The following is a 24,121-nucleotide window of genomic DNA, read 5'->3' on the forward strand; positions in this document are numbered from 1 at the left end:
ATCCACCCACCTTGGCCTCCCAAAGTGCTGGGATTACAGGCGTGAGCCACCGCACCCACGCTTTTTCTTTTTTTAAGATACAGGGTAGGCTTGGCACAGTGGCTCATGCCTGTAATTCCAGCACTTTGGGAGGCCAAGGCAGGTGGATTACCTGAGACCAGGAGTTCAAGACCAGCCTGGCCAACATGGTAAAATCCTGTCTCTACTAAAAAAAAAAAAAAAAAATTAACTGTGTGCGGTGGCTTATGCCTGTAATCCCAGCACTTTGGGAGGTCAAGGCGGGCAGATCACTTGAGCTCAGGAGTTCAAGACCAGCTTGGGCAACATGGAGAAACTCTGTGTCTATAAAAAGTACAAAAAATTAACCAGGAGTGGTGGTGCATGCCTGTGGTCCCAGCTACTTGGGAGGCTGAGATGGAAGGATCGCTTGAGCCCGAGAGGTCAAGGCTACAGTGAGCCATGATCATGCCACTACACTCCAGCTTGGGTGACAGAACAAGACCCTGTCTCAAATAAAAAGAGAAGGAGAGAAAGAGACAGATAGACAGACACGGTCTTCTTCTGTCATCCTGGCTGTAGTGCAATGGTGCAATCATAGCTTACTTATAGTCTTGAACTAGGCTCAAGTGATCTTCCTGCCTCAGCCTCCTGAGTAGTCAGGAATAGAAGGGCACACCACCTTGTCTGGCTTTTTTTTCTATTTTTTGTAGAGCCTTGCTATGTTCCCCAGGCTAGTCTCGAACTCCTGGCCTCAAGCAATCCTCCTGCCTTGGCCTCCCAAAGCGCTTGGACTATAGACATGAGCCACCACGCCCAGCCTTATTTTTCTATTTAATTATTTCTAAGAAATGTAGTTCCTTCCATATGCCCTTGACATTTTCACATAAGTTAAATGCAATAGGCTTCTTGTGCTTAATACCAGCACTTAAGAACTGATATGACTATAGAAGGGAGTGAGTTTGAAGTCTTTCTACTTTTTCCCTTATCCTGTAATAGAAATTCCCTAGCTTAGAATAAAATTTGCTTTAACATTTCTTTAACTTTCCCCCTATTACCGTAAAAAAACAGTCTCCCCTCCACACTCTTTGTAGGTAGAGCTGAGGTTAGGCATCTATCTTGTTCCAATAGCTTGAGTGTTTTTGAATAGTTCGTTTCTTAACTTTTTTGTTCTTCAAAAACAGAAACAATTAAATTACTCCTAAAGTCTTTTTTATCTTGGCTTTTGTTACATTTTTAGGAAAGTTATATCACAGATGATATTGGAATATCGACTTGGAAGGAGCAGACTTTTCTCTCCCATGGTGCCTTACTAGCAAAGAGCTGCCAAGCTGCAATGGAATTAGCAAAGCATGATGCTGAGGTTCAGGATATGGCATTTCAGTATGGGAAGCACATGGCCATGAGTCATAAGGTATTTTGCACACCCTTTATCTTTTTTCAGTACTTAAATAGCTACAACGATACACAAGAAAGCTTTTGCTCTTTAATAAGCTGCTTTTATATTTCAAAAATGCTTATTGTGTGGTTCAAATCTGTCAGCCCTGGATGATTGTTATGTAATGTAAACAGTATAATTGGTAAGTATTGTGCATTTCTTACAGAAAGCCACAGCTTACTTGAACCAGTTTTTTGATGTTTGTCTTTTTTTTACCACCTGAAAGGGTTCTTGAGAGAACTCTTACATATTATTAAATAACATATTTGCAGACTGGAATATATTCACATAATGGAAGAATATTTGTCATTTTTATTACAGTTCCCTTATCGCTTTTTTTTTTTTTTTTTTTTTGAGACGGAGTCTCGCTGTGTCACCCAGGCTGGAGTGCAGTGGCGCAATCTCAGCTCACTGCAGTACAACCTCTGCCTCCCGGGTTCAAGCAATTGTCCTGCCTCAGCCTCCGAGTAGCTGGGATTACAGGCACACGCCACCACGCCTGGCTAATTTTTTTATTTTTAAAAGAGACGAGGTTTCACCATGTTGGTCAGGCTGGTCTGGAATTCCTGACTTCGTGACCTGCCTGCCTTGGCCTCATAGCTCTTTATATAAAACATGTTATGAGAAGTTAATAAAATTCAGAAATATAGTGAATAAAATTGAAAGCTTTAATTTTAATAACTAATTCTTTGAATGGGCATATGAAATCTAAAATATCCCAAAATTAGCTGCTGTGTTATTACCTCTCTCTATATATATAATTTTAAATTTAATTTAATATATACTTTTCAGATGTTACTTAAATAGTTCATAAGGAGGGGAATATATACATATATAATATCTCCAGGTGAGCTTTTTGCATATTTTATTTAATCTTAGATCAGTTTATTAAGCAAGTCTATTTATTAAATCTTTATCTAAATATTTTCCTTTAACTTAAAATAAAGACTGCCACCCACTAAAAATGGAATGTGTTAGGGAATGATTCTGGAGAATTTTACAGGTTATTTGGAGAATTTTACAGGTTATTGTTAATCATCTGAAATATCCTTTTTTTTTTTTTTCTTTTTTTTTTTTTCTTTTTTTTTTCTTTTTTTTTTTTTTGAGACGGAGTTTCACTCTCGCCCAGGCTGGAGTGCAGTGGCACGATCTCGGCTCATTGCAACCTCTGTTTCCCGGGTTCAAGCAATTCTCCTGCTTCAGCCTCCCGAGTAGCTGGAATGTGTGTGCCACCACACCCGGCTAATTTTTGTTTTTTTTAGTAGAGGTGGGGCTTCACCATTTTGACCAGGCTGGTCTCGAACTCCTGACCTCAGGTGATCCACCCACCCCAGCCTCCCAAAGTGCTGAGATTACAGGCATGAGCCACTGCACCCAGCCTGAAATGTTATTTTGTTTATTAAAGTATATCTAAAAACTGCATTCCTTAAGCTTCATAATTCACTGCATTAACTGGTACTTTCTGAATATAACTAAAACATACTAGTGTATATACATTTCACTAATTTACTCATTTAACTGCTTCTTGTAGATAAATTCTGATGTCCAGCCTTTTATTAAAGAAATGACCAGTGACTCCATGACTTTTAATCTAAACTCAGCTCCTGTAGTCTTACATCAGGAATTTCTTGGAAGAGATTTGTGGATTAAACAGATCGGAGAGGTAAAATGAAATTACTCCTGTTTTAGGTACCATTAGTAATTAGTGGATTTTAGAACATAATTGATATTTCTTGCTGATATAAGGCTATAGATGAGCCTTAGGCATATTCATGTAACAGGTAAAATTCTTTCTTTGTAATCTTCGTTTTTAAGAGGTAAAATATTAAAGTTAGAGATTGCAGTACTGAATTTTTCTATTATCTGAGTTCTTAGAATACTGCAACACAAAACTAGTGCCTGTGGTGAATGCTAATTAACTCAGATGACTTTTTTTTTCTAAAGGCTTTCAAAAATTGGGCTATGGTAATAGCACCACCCTATAACTGACTGCAATTTCCCATCTGTGGACTCTCGCACAAGCTGCAGAATTCCAGGAGCTCCGTCTGTCAGCTCATTGGGTTATTTTAAAACAAACTTGGACCCTGAATACTTGTACTGAGGCATTATCAAAGGGAAAAAAAAAAAAAAAAGCATGGCGAAGTGGGAGGGGTAAAGGGGCTTGAATTGGGTAAATTTCTCATTTTGGCAGTTGAGAGGGAACTTTTTTGATTTTCTTTTAATTCAGAAACTCTAGTGCAAAACTTCTTGTCTTTTTAGCCAAAACCTCTTGGAATTTATTTAACTTCATGGCTGTAATTGGTTGGGTTAATCTGAGGCTCTGGACAGAGAAACCAGGCACAGCTGAGGGTGGGGGTAGCCACCATCCTTAAAGGAGCGAGGATGGGTGGGTGCAGTGGCTCATGCCTATAATCCCAGCACTTTAAAATGCCAAGGCGGGAGGATCACTTGAGCTTTTGAGTTCAAGACGAGCAACATAGTGAGACCTCATCTCTACAAAATTAAAGTTTTTGAAATTTAAAAAAAAAAAAAAAAAAAGCTGAGAGCCTAAGAGAATATCTGCATTCTGAAAGACGATTTCCTTTCTCCCAACCCTTATTGATTCTCAAAATGCTGGCAGCCAACTTAAAATTCCTCATATTCACCAAGTAGAAAACTGAGGATTTCTTTCTGAAAAAACTGTCAAACTCAGGAGAAAAGCCCTGCAGACGTGGATATTTGGGGCCTCCTCAGTAAACATGCCATATCCCTGAGCAGTCCTCCACAGCAAGACCCACCACTTGACAAGCCTCAGAGGATCTAAGTGCCCAGAATATCCGCTGCCTTACTCTGAAGCAGAATAGGAAAAGAGGACCACTGGGCATTTGAGAAAAGCTGCTTCTACGAAACAGCAAGTCAAAAACAAACTGATAAAAAGATAAGTTAGAGGAAATAGAGACAATGCAAGCAAAGGCAGATGTTTTTCAAAGCACTATAATCAATATAATTGACAAGGAAGGATATTAAATCCATGGTATAATAATAGATGATACATTAAAAAGGACAATTCAAGAATAAAAATTAGAATTAGAAAGTATAAAAATATGATTACAGAATTTTTTAATCAGAAGAATGGAAGATACAAATGAAAAAATCTCCCAGAAGATTGGACCAAAAAATGATGTTTTAAAAAGAGAAAAAAAGTAAGAAAACTAAGGACTCTTTCAAGAAACCTTGTATCTATTAAGAGTCACAGCCAGGCCGGGCACAGTGGCTCACACCTATAATGCCAAGACTCTGGGAGGCCAAGGCAGGTGGATCACCTGAGGTCAGGGGTTTGAGACCAGCCTGGCCAACGTGGTGAAATGCTGTCTCTACTAAAAATACAAAAATTAGCCAGGCGTGGTGGTGCCCACCTATAAGGCAGAGGCTGGAGTGAGCGAGATCACACCATTGCACTCTAGACTGAGAAACAAGAGCTAAACTCCGTCTCAAAAAAAAAAAAAAAAAAAAAAAAAAGGAGTACAGGCCAGGTGTGGTGGCTCATGTCTGTAATCCCAGTAATCTGAGCACTTTGTGAGGCCAAGGTGGGTGGATCACTTGAGGTCAGGAAGTCAAGACCAGCCTGGCCAACATGGTAAAACCCTGTCTCTACTGAAAATACAAAAAGTAGCTGGGTGTGGTGGTGCACGTCTGTAATCCCAGCTTCTCAGGTGGCTGAGGCACAAGAATCACTTGAACATGGGAGGTAGAGGTTGCAGTGAGCCAAGATTGAGCGACTTCACTCCAGCCTGAGTGACACAGTGAGACTGTCTTTTTTTTTTTTTTTTTTTTTTTTAAAAAAGGGCAGGCATGGTGGCTTACACCTGTAATCCCAGCACTTTGGGAGGCCAAGGCAGGTGGATCACCTGAGGTCCAGAGTTTGAGACCAGCCTGACCAACATGGTGAAACCCCATCTCTACTAAATACAAAAAATTAGCCATGCTTGGTGACTCACGTCTCTAATCCCCGCTACTTGGGAGGCTGAGGCAGGAGAATTGCTTGAACCCAGGAGGCAGAGGTTGCATTGAGCCAAGATTGCGCCACTGCACTCCAGCCTGGGCAGCAAGAGTGAAACTCTGTCTCAAAAAAAAAAAAGTCACAGAAAGAGTAAACTGAAAACAGAGGTAAGAAAATTAACAAGTTTTAAAAAATAAAAATTATGGCTGGGCATGGTGGCTCATGCCTGTAATCCCAGCACTTTGGGAAGTCAAGGTGAACAGATCACTTGAGGTCAGGAGTTTGAGACCAGCCCGGCCAACATGGCAAAGCCCCATCTCTATTAAAAATACAAAAAAATAGCCGGGCATGGTGGCCCGGGTCTGTAATCCCAGCTACTAAGGAGGCTGAGGTCTGAGAATTGCTTGAACCCTGGAGGCGGAGGTTGCAGTGAGCCGATCGTACCACTGCACTCCATCCTGGGCAGCAGAGCGAGACTCTGTCTCTCTCTCTCTCACTCACACACACACACACACACACACACACACAAAAGACACTTTACTGAGTTTATTTTTAATCTTCTAAATGGTAATGTTCATGTTTATTTAAAGCTTTATAAGATAACAATCTTGTTGCCTCCTAGTCAGAGATAGGGAACACGATTTGCATAACACCTAGGAGGGACATTCCACCCTAAATCTCAAGGAGGTTGTTTATTAATCCTGAAATTAGTTCTCTTTCTGATTTTTTCGTGTTATTTACCCTCCTGGATATCTTTGTGATCCTTTCCTTCCCTCCCCCACAGTCCTCTCCTTCAGTTTTGAATTTGATTGCAAGATCCTTAACGATACTAGCAGATTCATCTTTGAATTACCCATAGTACCTGCCGCAGTGGCTTACTTGGAGTAATTACCCAATTAATATTTGTCAAAAAGTGAGTGTGGTGTGGTCTTGCAGGGTGAAACTGGTGGCAGCCCAGTTTTGTTAAATACAGTTAAGTTGGTATAACAGAAATGGCTCACAGAGGACCAGGATTTGGAAGGTCTAGATCAAGATTGTCCAGCCCTTGTGGGCCGCATGCAGCCCAGAACAGCTTTGAAAGTGGCCCAACACAAATTCGTAAACTTTCTTAAAACATTATGAAGGTTTTTTTGCAATTTTTTTTTTTAGCTCTCAGCTACCATTAGTGTTTATGTGTTTTATGTGTGGCCCAAGACAATTCTTCTTCCAGTGTGGTCCAGGGAAGCAAAAAGATTGGACACTCCTGGTCTAGATTCTAATTTGGACTCTGCTAGCATCTATGTAAACTTAATCACATTCTCTCATATCCTCATTATTCTTTTCTGTAAATTGATGGCCTTAAACTAGATCTTTTCCAAAGTCCCTTTCAGCTCTCAAATAAATCTAAGAAATAGGTCTCTTAGACGAGATGCGTTATAAGAAAAATATTTATCTCTATTAGAAACAGGCCACGAATGGTGGCTCTCGCCTGTAATCCCAGCACTTTGGGAGGCCGAGGTGGGTGGATCACTTGAGGTCAGCAGTTCCAGACCAGCCTGTCCAGCATGGTGAAACCCGTTCTCTACTAAAAATATAAAAATTAGCGGGGCATGGTGGTGCATGCCTGTAATCCCAGCTACTCAGGAGGCTGAGACAGGAGAATCACTTGAGCCCAGGAGGCAGAGGTTGCAGTGAGCCAAGTTTGCACCAGTGCACTCCAGCCTGGGTGACAGAGTGAGACTCTCTCAAAAAAAAAAAAAAAAAGAAAAGAAAAAAGAAACTTATTGAAGTTTTAACACAGAAATAGAGAAATCTTGCTCTCAATGATGGAAGTCACCTGTGATTTTTTTATTACCACATTTAAAATTACTTCTTTACTCTGCCCAGGCAGGTTTGTGTCTTATCTGCCCTTTTGATTTCCTGCTTGGAAAGAGTGAGAATTATTGACTAGACAAGGAAGCTGGGAGGTTACATACTCCCAGTGCCCGTTCAGCACCATTGTGAAGCTAGGAGCAAGAGCACCTCTGGAATTTTCCTTATCAGGCTGTACCACCTCTTCTACAGCAACTCCTTTCTCCTGAAAAATCTTAGGATTAACTGGCCCTCTTCCATCACAACTATAGGCCTATGGATGCATGTGCATGTTGACACACATGCACACAACCACACTCTTTCACAAAAGGCAGTTAAGACCGGAAACAGCTGAAAAACATTTGCTGAGCTTTTTCTCCATACTAAATTCTACAGCTCTCTCCCTGCCTTAATTTTAAATTTAAATTTGTAACTGCTGAAAAATAATGATCAGGAAAAAATACTGTTAGTGAATGGGTTATTCACCCTAGGGAGGTGAAGTCATTACTCAGTTATCTCATTTTGATTCCTAAGAAAAGAAAGTAGAATCCTTCAGAGCACCACAGAGCTCTGACTCTCTCAGGGAGTCCAGGGGCTATTGCAGGTCAGCAAGCTTTATTTTTAATGATCCTTCTAGTTTTCTGCTGCCATTATAAGTCACCTGAAGAAATAAGAATTATGGTTAGATTTTCTTGGCTATTCCTAATAGTACTGAAATGTCACTTGGGCTTGTGACATTCTGACACTGTCATAACCAGCCATAAAATACCTTAAGTGTACTACAAATTACCATTGCTAAGCTGTAACTCACTTGTCCCTAGATAGCTTACTATTACTCCTTATTCAGAAAGTAAAACAAAAACTGCTAGGTAAGACTAGTGTGCGTGAAAATAACACATGCATATTCTTAAACAAAAGAGAAAATGCACATGCAGATTCTTCATTAATACCACGTGTGATACTCTTCTAGTTCTTTAAGACATTTTTAGTGGTTTCAAAAGGAATAATATTAATATCATCCTCTATCCTATATAGAAGGCATACAGTGTAGGCATTTGAAAGGACTATATGCATGACCACAAATACTATGAAATGGTTCTAGATATCTCCTAAAATAAAATATTTCTTAAGACTTTCTGTTGCACTTAAGGAAACAAAGTGCTTGACTACAGGAGATACAGCAATAAGTTGCCTAAAGATTGTCTATGACCTTGTAGAGAGGGGATAAGATAAATACATAAATATATAAATGTAAGGAATACTGTAATTCATGCCACTTGGGGAGCATAGAGGAAAGACAATTGAATTTCAGTTGGAAAAGTCAAGAAAGAGGTTTATGAAGTCAGTATTAATAATATGTGAGATAGTCCTTAAAGAAGATTTGATAGCAAAGATGAGAATGGGGAGCTTCCTAGGCAAAGGAAACCATGAAAAAGTGATACATATGCAGGCATGCAGTGTAGTCCAAGAAAAAAAAAAGTGTTCTAATTTGGATGGAATGTGAAAAACATAGGGTGGTATCAGGGACAGGTGAAGAATTGCTCTGAAATAGTAATAATTATATTTAAAAGACTGGCTTATATAAAAATATGTACATGAATGTTCAGATCAGCAATATTTACAATATCCAAAGGGTAGAAATAACCCAGTGTCCATCAACTGATGAATGGATAAACAAAATGTGGTATACCCATACAATGGAATATTACTCAGCCACGGAAAGCAATGAGGTATTGATACATGCTGTAACATTCATGGGCCTTTACAACATTATATTATAAGCGGGGTGCGGTGGCTCGCGCCTGTAATCCCAGCACTTTGGGAGGCCGAGGCGGGCAGATCACAAAGTCAGGAGATCGAGACCATCCTGGCCAACATGGTAAAACCCCATCTCTACTAAAAATACAAAAATTAGCCGGGCGTGCTAATGGGCACCCATAGTCCCAGCTACTCGGGAGGCTGAGGCAGGAGAATTGCTTGAACCCGGGAGGCGGAGGTTGCAGTGAGCCAAGATCGTGCCACTGTACTCCCACCTGGGGACAGAGTGAGTCTCTGTCTCAAAAAAAAAAAATTATAATAAGTGAAAGAAGCCAGATGCAAAAGGCCACCTATCATATGATTCCATTTATGTGAAACATCCAGAGCAGACAAATCATAGAGACAGAAAAAAGACTGGTGGTTGCCTGGGATTGGCTTTGGAAAGGGAAAGGGGGAGAGACTGTGTAATAGGTAGAGGTTTCCTTCTGGGGTAATAAAAATGTTCGGAACTTGTTAGTGGTGATGATTGCACAACATTGTGAATGTACTAAATGCCACTGAATTATACTTTTTTAAATGGTAAAAATGATTAATTTTATGTTATGTAAATTTTACCTAAATTTTTTAAGGACTTTGGGATGTTTAACTATGGAAAATCAACTTGATGAAGAAGTCATGAAGCAGACATTTAAAGTTTTCGAGCCAGATATTATCAAGGTCTGAGCTGTGAGGGAGGTAAATCTGGCTATATTATATAGGATGAAAGGAACTAAAAGATACTAAAAGCAAAAAGATCAATTAATAAGTTTTTGAAAACCCATTGATAAGTGCAAGAGAAAAGCCCAATCAGATTGTTGGCAATGAGAATGGGAAGATAAGGAGGTTAAGCATAAAACTCATTTCAGAGAAAATGTGTAGGACTAGAAAACTGATCTGATAGGGAGAGGCTAACACATGTGGACTGGGAAGGGGGGGTCAGGGGCTAAAACAAGGGTTTTGGACTAGGATAACAGAAAAAATTAAGCCACTAATATAAATAGGAAAGTTAAGTGGAAAGACTGGTTTAACTTAGGTTCTTGACATGGTGAGTTTGAAGTACTCCATCAAGGTTGATGGCCGTTGCCTTGGGAACTTGCTGCTGGAGGAAGCAACTAAATTCTACTGCTAGCCTGATTCCCTTACTCATGGCCTTTCTGAGACCTGAGTAGATTTTTTTTCCTGGTCACACTGTGCAATTTAAAATTTCATGTTTCTTCCAGATTCCAAGAGAGCAGCATAGCAAGAAAAACAGGTTGCAAAGAAATAACTACGACCTATGAGCAGAGAGATTTGTTATGTAGATAATATAAGTAGTATCTCCTGGTCTTTCTCTAGTATATCTAGTATCTTCTTGCCTCTCTCCTTTTTAAGATTGAACACCATAGCCTTCTACATCTGCTGTTGCTCCTTTTTCTCCAGTGAACCAAAGGAACAGAATATGAGAAAATTAATTCCTTGGACATCCACACTTGCCTCTAAAAATCGATTCGCTTTGCCAGTTGAAAGAGATGGTAAAATAGGTACCCAAGTGAAGCAGTCCATGTCTGAATGGTGTTAACTTCCTTGCACATGCCTTTTGTGCTCTCTTATTCATAGAGAATGACCAAGATAGCAGAGAAAAGGCCTGCCTTGTTCCTTTATATTCTGCTGTCTTTCCAGCTCTGTAACTAGACAGCCCAGCAACACAAGACCTGCTTCTACCAAACCAATACTCAGTGAGCTGCTCTAACTTCAGGGCTAGCAGATGTAGTAGATTTCTGATTTGTGACCCTTCTTTCTGTTATCCCCATACTGGTTTTTTGTTTGTTTGTTTTGTTTGTTTGTTTTTGGTTTTGTTTTGTGTTTTTTCAGAGATGACCAGCCTGAAATGTATTTTAAATAACATTATAGGGCTGGGTGTGGTGGCTCATGCCTATAATCCCAGCACTTTCGGAGGCCAATGTGGGAGGATTGCTTGAGGCCAGGAATTCAAGACCAGCCCAGGCAACACAGCAAGACCCCCATCCCTACTAAAAACTTTTAAAAGTAGCCAGGTGTGGTGGCATGTACCTGTAATCCCAGCTATTCAGGAGGCTGAGGCTAGAGAATCTCTTGAGTCCAGGTCAAGGCTACAGTGGACCATGATTGTGCCACTGCACTCTAGCCTGGGCAACAGAGGGAGACTCTGTCAGACAAACAAATAAATAATTATTATAGTAAATGTCAATGTTCTTAGGGACAAATGCTGAAGTATCTAGGGGTGAACATCCTGATTTCTAAAACTTACTCTCAAATAATAAATGGTCATGGAGAGAAAGAGGGAAAACAGAAGTGATAAGGTGTTAGCAGCTGGTGAGTCTAAGTGGAGGGCAAATGAGTGTTCACTGTATTCTTTCAACTAAAAAGTTCGTGGGAGCCGGGCGTGGTGGCTCATGCCTGTAATCCCAGCGCTTTGGGAGGCTGAGGCGGGCGGATCACAAGGTAGGGGGGTTTGAGACCAGGTGGCCAACATGGTGAAACCCTGTCTCTACTAAAAATACAAAAAATTAGCCGGGCATGGTGGCAGGTGCCTGTAATCCCAGCTACTTGGGAGGCTGACGCAGGAGAATCACTTAAACCCAGGAGGCGGAGCTTGCAGTGAGCCGAGACCGCGCCACTGCACTCTAGCCTGGTTGACAGAGCGAGACTCCGTCTCAAAAAAAAAAAAAAGCTTGTGGGGGAAGGTAGTTTTCCTTGAAGATTTAAAAAGAAAATCTTTTAAAATGACAGTTATTCTGAAATATAGCCTGTAACATTTGGGAAGAATAACCTGATAAGTAGAGATGATTAGTCTCTAGCAATTTCTGGACTCCCTGCTGTGGAATATTAGTTTTCTGCTTTTAGAAAAAGGTGTCCCCATATCCAGCTTTCAAGTTCAGATAACAGTAGTTAGAAATTGGAAACAGTTCATTTATGTCATCCAATCCTTCTTTGTTACCTGACTTATAAAAAAACGTTTGTTTCTTAAAGTAAAAGACCACATTGTACATCCATTACTTACCAACAGGGAATCTGTCTGCCTTTAGTCTGCAGAGACTGGTATATAAACCTTTGGAATTAATTCCTTTGTGCATCCTCTCAATCAGAATGCTGGCTTTTTTTTTTTTTTTTTTTTTTTTTTTTTTTTTTTTTTTGCTTTTGTATGGAATATTGTTTTACAGTGTTCACTGTAGCTGTCCAAGGAGACCTCCAGTGTCATGAGCACAGGCACACTATCTTGTCTATTGTCACATTTTTAAAAGATAAAACAAGGTTCAAACCACACATTCTCTGTGAACTGCTAAAGATTGGGAAAAAATTACTTTCTTTTCTCTTGACCTGGATTGACAAGAAGCACACCTACAGGAGGCAAAAAGATGAGTGAATCCCTTTTAAAGACCCTAGTAATGAAGCCCTCAGGGAATTGCTGTGTATGGTAGAATTTACAGCAGCTTCTGGGGGCGAACAGTGTGGCAGGAAGAGGTTCAGGACTGCTGGCTGTTGAAATATAGATTCCATTTATTTTATATCAGCCTATTTTGGGCCCCTGTGAGAAAGTTATCTTAATAATATCTTGCTCTGGCTGGCCGCGGTGGCTCACACCTGTAATCCCAGCATTTTGGGAGGCTGAGGTGGGCGGATCACCTGAGGTCAGGAGTTCGAGACTACCCTGGCTAACATGACAAAACCCCATTGCTACTAAAAATACAAAAATTATCTAGGCATGGTGGTGGGCACCTATAATCCCAGCTACTAAGGAGGCTAAGGTAGGAGAATCGCTTGAACCCGGGAGGCGGAGGTTGCAGTGAGCCAAAATCATGCCATTCCACTCCAGTTTGGGGAACAGAGTGAGACTCTATCTTAATAATAATAATAATAATAATAATAATAATAATATCTTGCTCTGCTAGAAATACACATGAGAAGTGGCAGATGTCAGAACAAAAAGGGAAAAATTGCAGTACTCCATTCTCCTCGAGACTTATGAAGTTTACATAGTTGTTCTCTTTCAGCCTTTGAAGTAAACCCTGATGCACATAGAAGCACAAATTGAAAAAGACATTAGATATAGGCCAGACCAATGATCTGCAAACAAATCAGAATCTCAGGGGTAGGCTATGGAGAATATGCATTTTTCACCAGCTACCCAGGTGATTCCAATACATCCAGCCCAGCATTTGTGAGAGCCCAGCATCTGGGAACTTCTGGTCTGGTCTGATGCTCTACAGATCAAGAAATGAAGGCCTATATGAAAATGTAAAAATTATTCAAGGTATTAACCAATAAAGGACTAGAAACCACATTTTCTGGCTCCCAACAGATCCATCTTCCCAGGTCACAATGCCTTTTGAAGTGTTCACACTTAAGATCTTAGGCCTCTTGCTATAATCAGTAGACAAGGCCTTTAATACCTGAAATTTTGAGGTGTATGTCTTGAAATCTCTCTGGAGATCTAGGTTAGACGCATTGCTTTTAAGTTTGAAGCACTTAATTATACTAATTCTTCTCTGTCCTAGTCTTTTGTTGTTTAATTTTCATGAAATTCTTGAATTTGTTTTCTACAGATGGAAGCTTAGATTTCCTTCTTTATTTATAAATAGAAGGTGGGTGAGAAAATGAAAATATGCCATTGTTCAATACGGGTAAAAATTATGTATAAGACATCAGCCAAGGGCTCTACATTACCTACATACTGGCTCACAACCAAAAACATCCAGCTTTCCTAGAACTAGGAGTAAGTAAAATTCGTTTTTCCTGTCATAAAATTTCCTGAATAAATAGTACATAACCAATACATATAAAGAAAAAGCTTCATCCATTTATTCATTCACTCAGACAGTGATCTCAACTTGGGATACAGTTGTGAGCAAGAGAAAATTTCCCTGCTTTCATGGAGCTTGGGAGATTATAGGCGAAGCATATCTAAAACAGTATTGTATAGCTAGGTGCAGTGGCTCACGCCTGTAATCCCAGCACTTTGGGAGGCCAAGGCACGATGATCACTTGCATCCAGGAGTTCGAGACCAGTCTGAGCAACATAGTGAGACCCCGTCGCTATAAAAAATTAAAAATTAACCAGGTGTGGTGGTACATAACTGTAACCCCAGCTACTCAGGAGGCTGAGGCAGGAGGATCGCTTGAATATGAGAGGTTGAGGCTGCAGTGAACTGTGATTACAGCACTGCACTCAGCCTGGGTGACAGAGAGAGTAAGACCCTGTTTCATCAACCAATCAAACAATCAGTCAATCACAATACTTTGTAACCTCCTAGAAGATAAATTCCAAGAGGTCACACATTTTGATCTGTTCTGTTCATGCCTGTGTCTGTAGTGCCTAAGCAGTGCCTGACTCATAGTAGATGCTCAATGAATATTTGTTAAATGAATGAGCAACCAAGAGGTATAATAGAAGCTATTGCTCCTCCCAAATTAACTATTTTACAAAAAGAATAAGGATAGTGTTTAATGAGAAATATTTATGTAGGAATCTAAATCATTTATTTGTATCTAACTTGATATATTTTAATTAATTTATTTTTTGAGACAGGGTCTCAGTCTGTCAGCCAGGCTGGAGTGCAGTGGCACAATCACAGCTCACTGTAGCCTTGACCTCCTGGACTCAATCAATTTGCCCACCTCAGCCTCCTAAGTAGCTGGGACTACAGGTGTGCACCACCATGCCTGGCTGATTTTTGCTGTGTTATTGTTGTTGTTGTTGTTGTTTGTAGAGACAGGTTTCTCGCCATGTTGCCCAAGTTGATCTCAAACTCTTGTGTTCAAGTGGTCTGCCTGCCTTGGTCTCCAAAAGTGTTGGAATTACAGGCGTGAGCCACCATTCCTGGTCACTATATTTTTATAAGCTCTAAAGCATTTTGTGAGAAAACATCATATCAGAATGTCTATTGTCAGGTATGTTTGGCATATGTAGATATTATACCCATATATCAGCTGAAAATATGTGTGTGTGTGTGTGTGTGTGTGTGTATACACACATACATATAATATATGTATTATATACCTATAAAAGTTTAAATATTTACCAGAGTTTTTTCCTAAAATGATACTTTTATGTGCAAGCTAAGGTAATCAAGAGTAAAATGATTTCACAGAGCTAGAATGTTTGTTGTGACAAAATGAAAAGGACACTTGGGTAAGACATATCAATAGTTGCATGTTCAGATTATAATGACTGGCAATGGTGTTGTCATTTTATGTAAGCTTCTACTCTCTCAGCTTTCAAACCATTGTGGAGCCGATGTTGAGCAGATCTCGGTTATATCCATGGAGTTTCTCTGCCATCATCCCCAACAGCGTATCCCTACTGGGTGACAGGGTAGTGGCCAAGCTAAGAAAACAAAGTAGAGTGAGCTTGAGGTTTGAAAATAAGTTGTGATTAAGCACAGGTACTTCAAAGTACTAGCATTTTCTAAGATGATTAGTCTATAAACAAAGTACGGGGTGGGAAAAATGGTTTTACAGAAATTTGTGATAGGCCTACTCTAGACGTCCTTATCAGTAAAGAACGTTATATTCAGTCTTCTTACCTGCTGAATTTTTTTGAGACAGAGTGGGAAGTGGCTCAATGCAGCCAAAAGGAAAATTCCACCCCTAAGTTATTGTCAGTCATAGTTTCTCCATGGTTTGCCTTTCAGTCTTCGACTACAGAAGTTCAACTTTCTTTCAACAAATGCTACTTTCAACACTCTTAAGCACTGCATGATAAGCACTGGACGATGAGAATATTGAGAGAACATGAAGAGGAGATGATTAGAAGAGAGGCAACATTGACAGTGAGGAAATGACAGATGTGCTCAGGGTTGAGTTGTTTGACCACAGGAACAATTCTCTAGAACTCCCAGTTTGTGCCTCTGTGAGTGGAAGAAAACACACTCAAAAGTGTTTTATACAGTCTCAACAATAGTCAACACAGGACACTTCTGTGACCCAACATGAGAGAATTTCTCCCCATCAACAAGCAAGTGATCACTTCAGCAAGCTGACACCAGCTGAGTGTCTCTAACTTACTTCTATTCCGACACTTTTTTTTTTTTTTGAGATGGGGGTCTCACTTTGTTGCCTAGGCTGGCGTGGAGTGATACTCACAGGCACAGTCATAGCTCGCCGCAGCCTCAAACTCCTGACCTTAAGCGATCTTCTCACCTCAGCCTCCCAAGTAGCTGGGACAACAGGCACGTACCATATTTTGACACTATCTACCTGGAGATAGTGTCAGATCCTACAGGTTGAGGGCTCAAGACGGCACCCACCCCTTACCCCACCCCTGCCTTCAGATGCCATTCACAAGCTCCAGGTTACCTGTGCTTCTGATTGACCGGCTATAAAGTGAGGATCCCATGACCACTTCGTTGGGTTCAGTTAATTTGCTAGAGCAACTCCCAGAACTCAGGGAAACACTTTCTTTTTCATAGCTATGTGAATTTTGGAACAGAAACACTTGTACTTACCAGTTTATTTAAAGAATATTACAAAGGACACAGATGAGTAGATGCAAAAGTTAAGACGTGGGAAGGGGCGTGGGGTTTCCATTTCCTCTCCAGTGCACCACTATATAGAAACCTCTATGTGTTCAGCTCCCCAGAAGTTCTCCAAATTCTGTCTTTTTGGGTTTTTATGGAAGCTTCGTTGCATAGGTATGATTGATTAAGCTATTGGCCATTGGTGATCAACTTAACCTTCAACCCCTCTCCCCTCCCCAGAAATTTGGGGGTGGGCTGAAAGCTCTAACCTTCTAATCCTGCCTTGGTCTTTGCCATGACCAGTCCCCATCCTGAAGTCGGGAGTTTCCAGCCATCAGTCAGCTCGTACAAAAAGGCATCACTTGGCGAGTTTCTGAAGATTTTAGGAGTTGTATGCCAGAAAACTGGGCTATGACCAAATATATATTTCAAAATATCCTAGTGTCATTTGAAAAGTGCTGCGCCTGAGCAATTCATAGTAGTCAGCAAGAGACAAGGAAAAGGATGGCCAGTGGAAAAAATGGAAAACTTGTGGCCACAGGATCAGCCTCAATGTCAGATGTCCATTAACCTAAATGAATTCAAGAGTCAGCTGCGAGTTTGAGAACTGAAAGACTAAGCATGTTGGGAAAGTGCTGCTGCTGAAATTTTGGTCACAGGTCATCTGTGGACTATTCATAAGATCAAGGCCAGTCCATATTTGGACAATATCAGAGTGAGTAGCTAGGTCATAAGTGAGCAATACAGATGTGTTCAGGGTTTCCTTACCACTTCTGCAGAAGTTACTATAGTGGGATTTTCAGTGTAGATAAAACTATTTTGGGAAAAGATGACCATAAACAGACAGACAAATAAATATAAAATATCTAAGCAGAGAGACTAATAGCTTGGATTTAAAGTTTCTTTAAGAACTCACTCATATTCCTGTTGGTACAATGCATCTCAGTACTAAGTTCAAACTCTTAGTTCACTGAAAATCCTAGAACACTAAAAACCTTCGAAAAGCAGACTGAAGACCTTATTCTTTTTTATAGTAGATTGGTTGCAGAGGCCTTTTGTTTCAATGAAAATATTTAATCACGATTTTAGAGTGGTTTGTGATGGTGCCAACAGCTATGTGTGAACAGTGTTTTGTAAGTTTCTTTTTTTTTTTTTTTTTTTTTTGAGACGAATCACTCTGTTGCCCAGGCTGGAGTGCAGTGGCCGAATCTCAGCTCACTGCAAGCTCCGCCTCCCAGGTTTACGCCATTCTCCTGCCTCAGCCTCCCGAGTAGCTGGGACTATAGGCGCCTGCTACCTCACCCGGCTAGTTTTTTGTATTTTTTAGTAGAGATGGAGTTTCACCATGTTAGCCAGGATGGTCTCGATCTCCTGACCTCGTGATCCGCCCGTCTTGGCCTCCCAAAGTGCTGGGATTACAGGCTTGAGCCACTGCATCCGGCCCTTATAAGTTTCTTACTATGAAAATAAGAAAAGGGCCGGGTGCAGTGGCTCACACCTGTAATCCCAGCACGTTGGGAAACTGAGGCGGGTGGATCACATGAGGTCAGGAGTTCGAGACCAGCCTGGCCAACATGGCGAAACCTTTGTTTCTACTAAAAATACAAAAATTAGCCGGGCATGGTGGTGGGTGCCTGTAATCCCAGCTACTCAGGAGGCTGAGACAGGAGAATTGCTTGAACCCGGGAGATAGAGTTTGCAGTGAGCCAAGATACACCACTGCACTCCAGCCTGGAGGACAGAGCAAGACTCTGTCTCAAAAAAGAAAAAAAAAAACAAAATGCAGTCATCTTCAGATAAATTTTTAAAGGATTCTAAAGCAGCAAGAAGGGTCAGGACCAATTTTTTTTTTTTTTTCTGAGACAGGGTCTCACTCTGTCACCCAGGTTGGAATGTAGTGGTGCAACTATGGCTCACTACAGCCTCAACCTCCCAGGCTCACACAATCCTCTCACCTCAGCCACCTGAGTAGCTAGGACTACAGGCGCATACCACCACACCCAGCTAATTTTTTTATTTTTTGTGGAGATGGAGTCTCACTGTGTTGCCAGGACTGGTATTGAACTCCTGGGCTCAAGTTATCCTCTTGCCTCAGCCTCCCAAAGTGCTGGGATTACACATGTGAGCCACTGTGCCCAGCTTTAGGACCAATATTATGAACTTTTTTTTCTCTCATGGGAGTAATCTGCCTATGTTAATTACCTGTATAATGTAAATTTGGACTCAGGAGCAAAATGGTCTCGAGATCTAACCCGTTTGTAAGTTGGAAGACTCTTGTTCTATGCAGATGTGGCAGGAGAAATTTTATCCTGACGTCTGCAGAACACAAACTGACCTGCCAGCAAAAACTAACCCTGATTGTTATGTTAAGATTTTTTTCTTTTTGAGACAGAGTCTTGCTCTATCACTCAGGCAAGAGTGCAGTGGCGCGATCTTGGCCCACTGCAGTCTCCGCCTTCTGGGTTCAAGCGATTTTTCTGTCTCCTCGGCCTTCTGAGTAGCTGGGATTACAGGCGCCTGCCACTACGCCTGACTAATTTTTGTATTTTTAGTAGAGACAGGGTTTCGCCATGTTGGCCATGCTGTCTCGAACTCCTGACCTCAGGTGATCTGCCTGCCTTGGCCTCCCGAAGTGTTGGGATTACAGGCGTGAGCCACCACACCCAGCCAAATTTACAGCATTACTAAGAGTGGAACAGCCTGACATTTTGTGCCTCCTGAATTGATGGAGTGTGTAATATTTCCACATAAAGTAGTTTTGCCAAAAATGTTTAACCTAAATCTTAGCAGGCTTCTCCAGACCCAGCTTTCAGTTTATAAGCAAAACAGAAACAAGTTAAATGACGCAATGAAGAAAGAAGAAAAAGGAATTTTGTAAAACAGCTATCCTTGTCTTCTCAAAAAGTCAATGGTTTTTATGAAAATAAGCTAATGGCTTTTATTTTCATTCTGTGAAGAATGGGGAGAGACCAGTCTAGGCAAAAAAGAAGAAACTATAATAATAAATAAAAGGCAACAAAAGAGACATAAAACCAGAATGCAATGTGTGAATCTTTATTAATTCTGGTTTTGGGGAAAAAAAAGCTACTTTGGAAAAGTTGGAGAAATTTGAATATAGATTTGTGTTAGACGATATGGCATTATTGTGAGTTCATCAATTTTGATTGTGGTCATGGGGTGACGTATGAGATGCCACATGTGTACAAGGTACGTGCTGAAGCATGTAACGTGAAGACATGTGACATCCACTCCTGCCAGATCTAGATAGAGTGTCTATGCGTGCTCAGTGAACTGTTCATTTAACTTTTCTATATGCTTGCAATTTACATGGATTATAATATATAGTTCAATATGTATATTAAATAGAGAGAGGGAAAGGGGGACAGAGAAGCTGAGTTCTATTCTTTGAGAACAAAAATTATAGAAGCACTAAACTTTTAGAGAAGTAACAAATTAATTTTCCCCTCTTCTTTTGTAGGCTCAAGAAAAAGGAAGATTGGACTATGCTAAGGTAGGCAAATTTTACACATACTGTACTATTTTACATATTTCAATTTGGTGTTTGGTTTTCGTTTATATTTGAAAGGTCAAAAGAGAATTATCACACTGAGAACTGAGGGACATTTCCTGTTAAGTAACAGGCAATAGCACATGGAATAAGGTTCATTCAACAAGAAGTCTATTTATTATTGAGTACCTGTTTCATTCCAGATATTGTATTGAGAATACAACGGTGAACTAGATGAAGTCTCCTTTCAGAATATTTACAATTCTAGTGGGGAAAATCGATAACTAAATAAAGGGCTAAATAAATAACGTAATGTCAAGTGTCAGTAAGTGTGATGAGGAAAAATAAACAGTAAAATCACTAGCCGTTGTTGAAAGATGCCTATGGCCTGTGGATGGAAGACAACCTTTTTGGCCATCAGATAATACCTGGAAAGCACCTTACAGGACAGACTTGAACTCCCAAAGGCAAGAGTTCTCACATCGCCTGTGGAACTTTTGAAAACACACGTGCCTAGGTACCACTGCATCAGACTCTTTCACCAAGATCAGAATCCCCTGATGGAGAGAGCGGTACAGGGGCAGGCCAGAGTGGTTTGAAAATGTCTCCACAGATAATTCTGACACACAGCCCTAGTTAAAAACTGCTGCGGGAGGTCAGATTTCAGTGCATCAGTACAGGCCTAGGAACACACTTAGATCACGTTCTGTTTTCCCCTCAGGGACAAATAGAACATTTAGCAGGTGTATGGCATGTGTACAGCTGCTTGGCTAAAAGAACATGTCAACCATCTGATTTATGCAGCAGTCGAGGATGTGAGCACACCTGCATTCCAAAGACAGGGAAGGAGAAACACGACCCGGAAGGGCTCTGTTTGCCATGGGACAACCGAAACCCTCAAGGGCCTCTCCAGAGCCGACCCGGAACCTTGCACTCTCCTGGCAGCCTAGTGGGGCACACCCATGGCCCCCGCCTTTACTCTCCTTTCCATGCTGAAAATAAAGTCTCTCTCTCTTTTTTTTTTTTTTTTTTTTTTTGACAATTAAAAAATAGATTTACTTTGAACCACTGGTTCTTATACCCAGGAACATATGTCAGAATTACCTATGGAGGTTTTTAAAAATCTGTAAGTCCAGGTCTCCCACTTGGAGAAGGTTGCAAAGCTTCTAAAAAGCTCTTTGGGTAGCTCTGATGTTTCCTTCCATTTGAATCACTGAATTTAAGTTGACTGGGATACTTTGGTTTTTGGGGTTTGGGGGCCATTTTGGGGAGAGTGTGGGAAGCTTTTCTCACAGATTAACTAGGAGCAGCAAAGAACTTGGTCTCTGGCTTTTTTGGAGTCTGTCTCAGGTCTCTTCTTTCCAGCAAAGGATTTTTTTTCCTTCACTGCCTCTTCTTTGATTTTCGACTTTTTCCCTGGGCCTTTCCCTGGGGTCTAAGACTGCAGCTTTTGGAGTCTCAGAGGCTGTCAAGTCCTTTCTCTTCCTCCCATGAGGGGTGTTGGGACAGTCTCTCCTTTTATCTGCCTCACATACTTTCGCCTCCTTCAAGAAAAACTAGATAATAGGAGCACCTCTAAACCAAGGGCTTCCATATTTGTCACTCTGTCTTAGATGTGTACTTGAGCCTCATCATATACCCAAACACAGACTGTGGACTTACCCGGTTGGGTCTCCTACAGGCATAAGAGCCCAGTGCATCTTAAACTAAACTAAACATCTTTTCTGACATCTCTGGCCTTTCTGTTGCTGTTGTTTAGTGACTTCATATTTTACAGCAGTTTCAGGTTGACAGCAAAAGTGAGTGAAAAGTAGAGTTTCTATAGCCCCTAACCCCACACACATGCAGCCTCCCTCACTGTCAGCATCCTACACCAGAGCAGCACATTGTTTTGTTGAGTTTAATTGATGAGTCTAAAGCTGGGTGCGTTGGCTCATACCTCTAATCCCAGCATTTTGGGAGGCTGAGGTGGGAGGACCACTTGAGCCCAGAAGTTCAAGACCAGCCTGGATAACATGGCGAAACCCTGTCTGTACAAAACAATGTAAAAATTAGCTGGATATGGTGATGAGTACTTGTGGTTGCAGCTACCTGGGAGGCTGAGGTGGGAGGATTGCTTAAGCCTGGGAGCAGACGGTTCAGTGAGCTAAGATCATACTACTGCACTCCAGCCCGGGTGACAGAGTGAGACCCTGTCTCAAAGAAAAAATTGATGAGTCTACATTGGTGGATCGTTATCACCCAGAGTCCATATATTGCATTAGGAAGGTTGCAGTCCTTGGTGCTGGACCTCTGAGCCTTTTTTCTTATCTTCTCTCCTGTGATTAGCACTGTCATCCTACCAGTCAACCATGTGAGAAACTTCTCATGTAAGAAACCGCTCCTACTCCCCACCTCATGTTCCATGACCAAGTCATACCAGTTTTATAGCCTACATTTTCTTGACTCCAACTCTTCCTCTTGGTCTGTCTTCCATTCCTCGTGCTCGTAGTCTTCATCTGAACCACTGAAAAACCTACTGCTCATTCTCCACTGCCTCTCTTTTGTCCCCACAGATCTTTACCAGCCAGAGTGGCTATCTAAACCACACATCTGATAGTTTCCCTCTCCAGCTCAAAACCCTTCATTGCTCCATGTTGTCTGTCTGGCACATTCATAGCTTGCTGGGTTGGCATATACAGGGCTGTGTGATCTCCGCCTAAAGAGACCCTGCAGCTTCATCTCCCACGGTCCTGCAGCAGCACCAAGTTTCATAAAGCATACTGCTTCTGTTCTCTGCGCCTTCGCTCATGCTGTCCCCTCTGCTTAGAATGCCCTCTTTATCTGGCTCCCTCTGCTCATCCAATGAAGCTTAATTTAAGATTGTCTCCTATAACACATCCTCTGTGGTTCCCCAGGCTGGGTTAGGTGCTTTCCTCAGTTCCTCAATACACTATGCATTTCTCAGTCACTGCTCTTACTCTGTCATATTATAATGATCAATTGATGAGACAGATCCTAGACTGTGAGCTCTTGGAGGGCAGAGACAGTTTCTTTTTTCTCTTCGTATATCTGGTACCCAAAGCAGTACTTGACACTTAGTAAGTGAATGAGCAAGTAAGCGAGTGAACAGAGGCCATGAGTAAGAAAATAGAAAACACATGCAGTAAGTGGGGGAGAAGCAGCCTGCGGCAGGAGAAAATCAGGGATAGGGCATTGGGTCTCAAGGCAGAGAGCAAAGGAAAGTGTTTGACACAGTTTGCAGATATCAGCAGGGTTAAGAAGATTGCTTAGGAAGGTTGTAGTAAACTAGTTTGAAGATAAAGACTGGGATTTTTACTGTGGTAGTGACAGAAAACTAACATATGAATAAAAAAGGGGAAGAGTAAGGGAAAAGAGTGACAATTGAACACTGTTTATTTTGTTTTATTTTTATTTTTTAGAGATGGGGTCTCACTCTGTCACTCAGGCTGAAGTGCAGTGGCACAATCATAGCTTACTGCAGCCTCCCACTCCTGGGCTCAAATGATCCTCTTGCCTCAGACTCCCGAGTAACTGGGACTACAGATATGTGTCACCACATCCGGCTATTTTTTTTTTTATTTGTTTATTATTATTATTTTTAGAAACGAGGTCTCGCTGTTACCCAGACTGGTGATGCTTTTTTTATGACTCAAAGAATGCCTCTAAGGTTTCTTATCACAGAAGCACTTGACAATGGAAGAGATTTCCATTGGAAAATGGCAAAGAGAAAAATGTGGTGCACAGATAAGAGCGCCCCTGGACCAAGCAATGGCTCTGCCACCAACTCACTGCAAAATCTGATAATAGTCACTGTGTTAGTCTGTTCTTGTAGTGCAATAAAGAAATACCTGGCTGGGGCCGGGCACGGTGGCTCACACCTGTAATCCCAGCACTTTGGGAGGCCATGGGGGTGGATCACCTGAGGTCAGGAGTTTGAGACCAGCCTGGTCAATATGGTAAAACCCCCGTCTCTACTAAAAACACAAACATTAGCCAGGTGTGGTGGCATGTGCCTGTAATCCCAGCTACTCGGGAGGCTGAGGCAGGAGAAGTGTATGAACCCCAATGGCACAGGTTGCAATGAGCCAAGATCA

General features: G+C 41.2%; 1 protein-coding gene across 5 annotated transcripts in view; it reads left to right on the forward strand.

Moving 5' to 3' along the window:
- The window catches only part of PDSS2 (decaprenyl diphosphate synthase subunit 2), a 297,668-nt gene that overhangs the window by 245,467 nt on the left and 28,080 nt on the right, over positions 1–24,121 (forward strand). For 2 of the 5 annotated variants that reach the window (XM_005552232.5, XM_065543647.2), the window contains 3 exons: positions 1,238–1,411; positions 2,967–3,098; positions 19,995–20,027. In XM_005552232.5, the coding sequence (XP_005552289.2) occupies positions 1,238–1,411; positions 2,967–3,098; positions 19,995–20,027 (339 nt within the window). The remainder of the gene's footprint in view (positions 1–1,237; positions 1,412–2,966; positions 3,099–19,994; positions 20,028–24,121) is intronic. The other 3 variants (XM_045391303.3, XM_074037381.1, XM_074037382.1) reach the window with 2 other exon arrangements.

Source organism: Macaca fascicularis, chromosome 4 (assembly GCF_037993035.2).
Source record: "Macaca fascicularis isolate 582-1 chromosome 4, T2T-MFA8v1.1".
Taxonomy (NCBI): domain Eukaryota; kingdom Metazoa; phylum Chordata; class Mammalia; order Primates; family Cercopithecidae; genus Macaca; species Macaca fascicularis.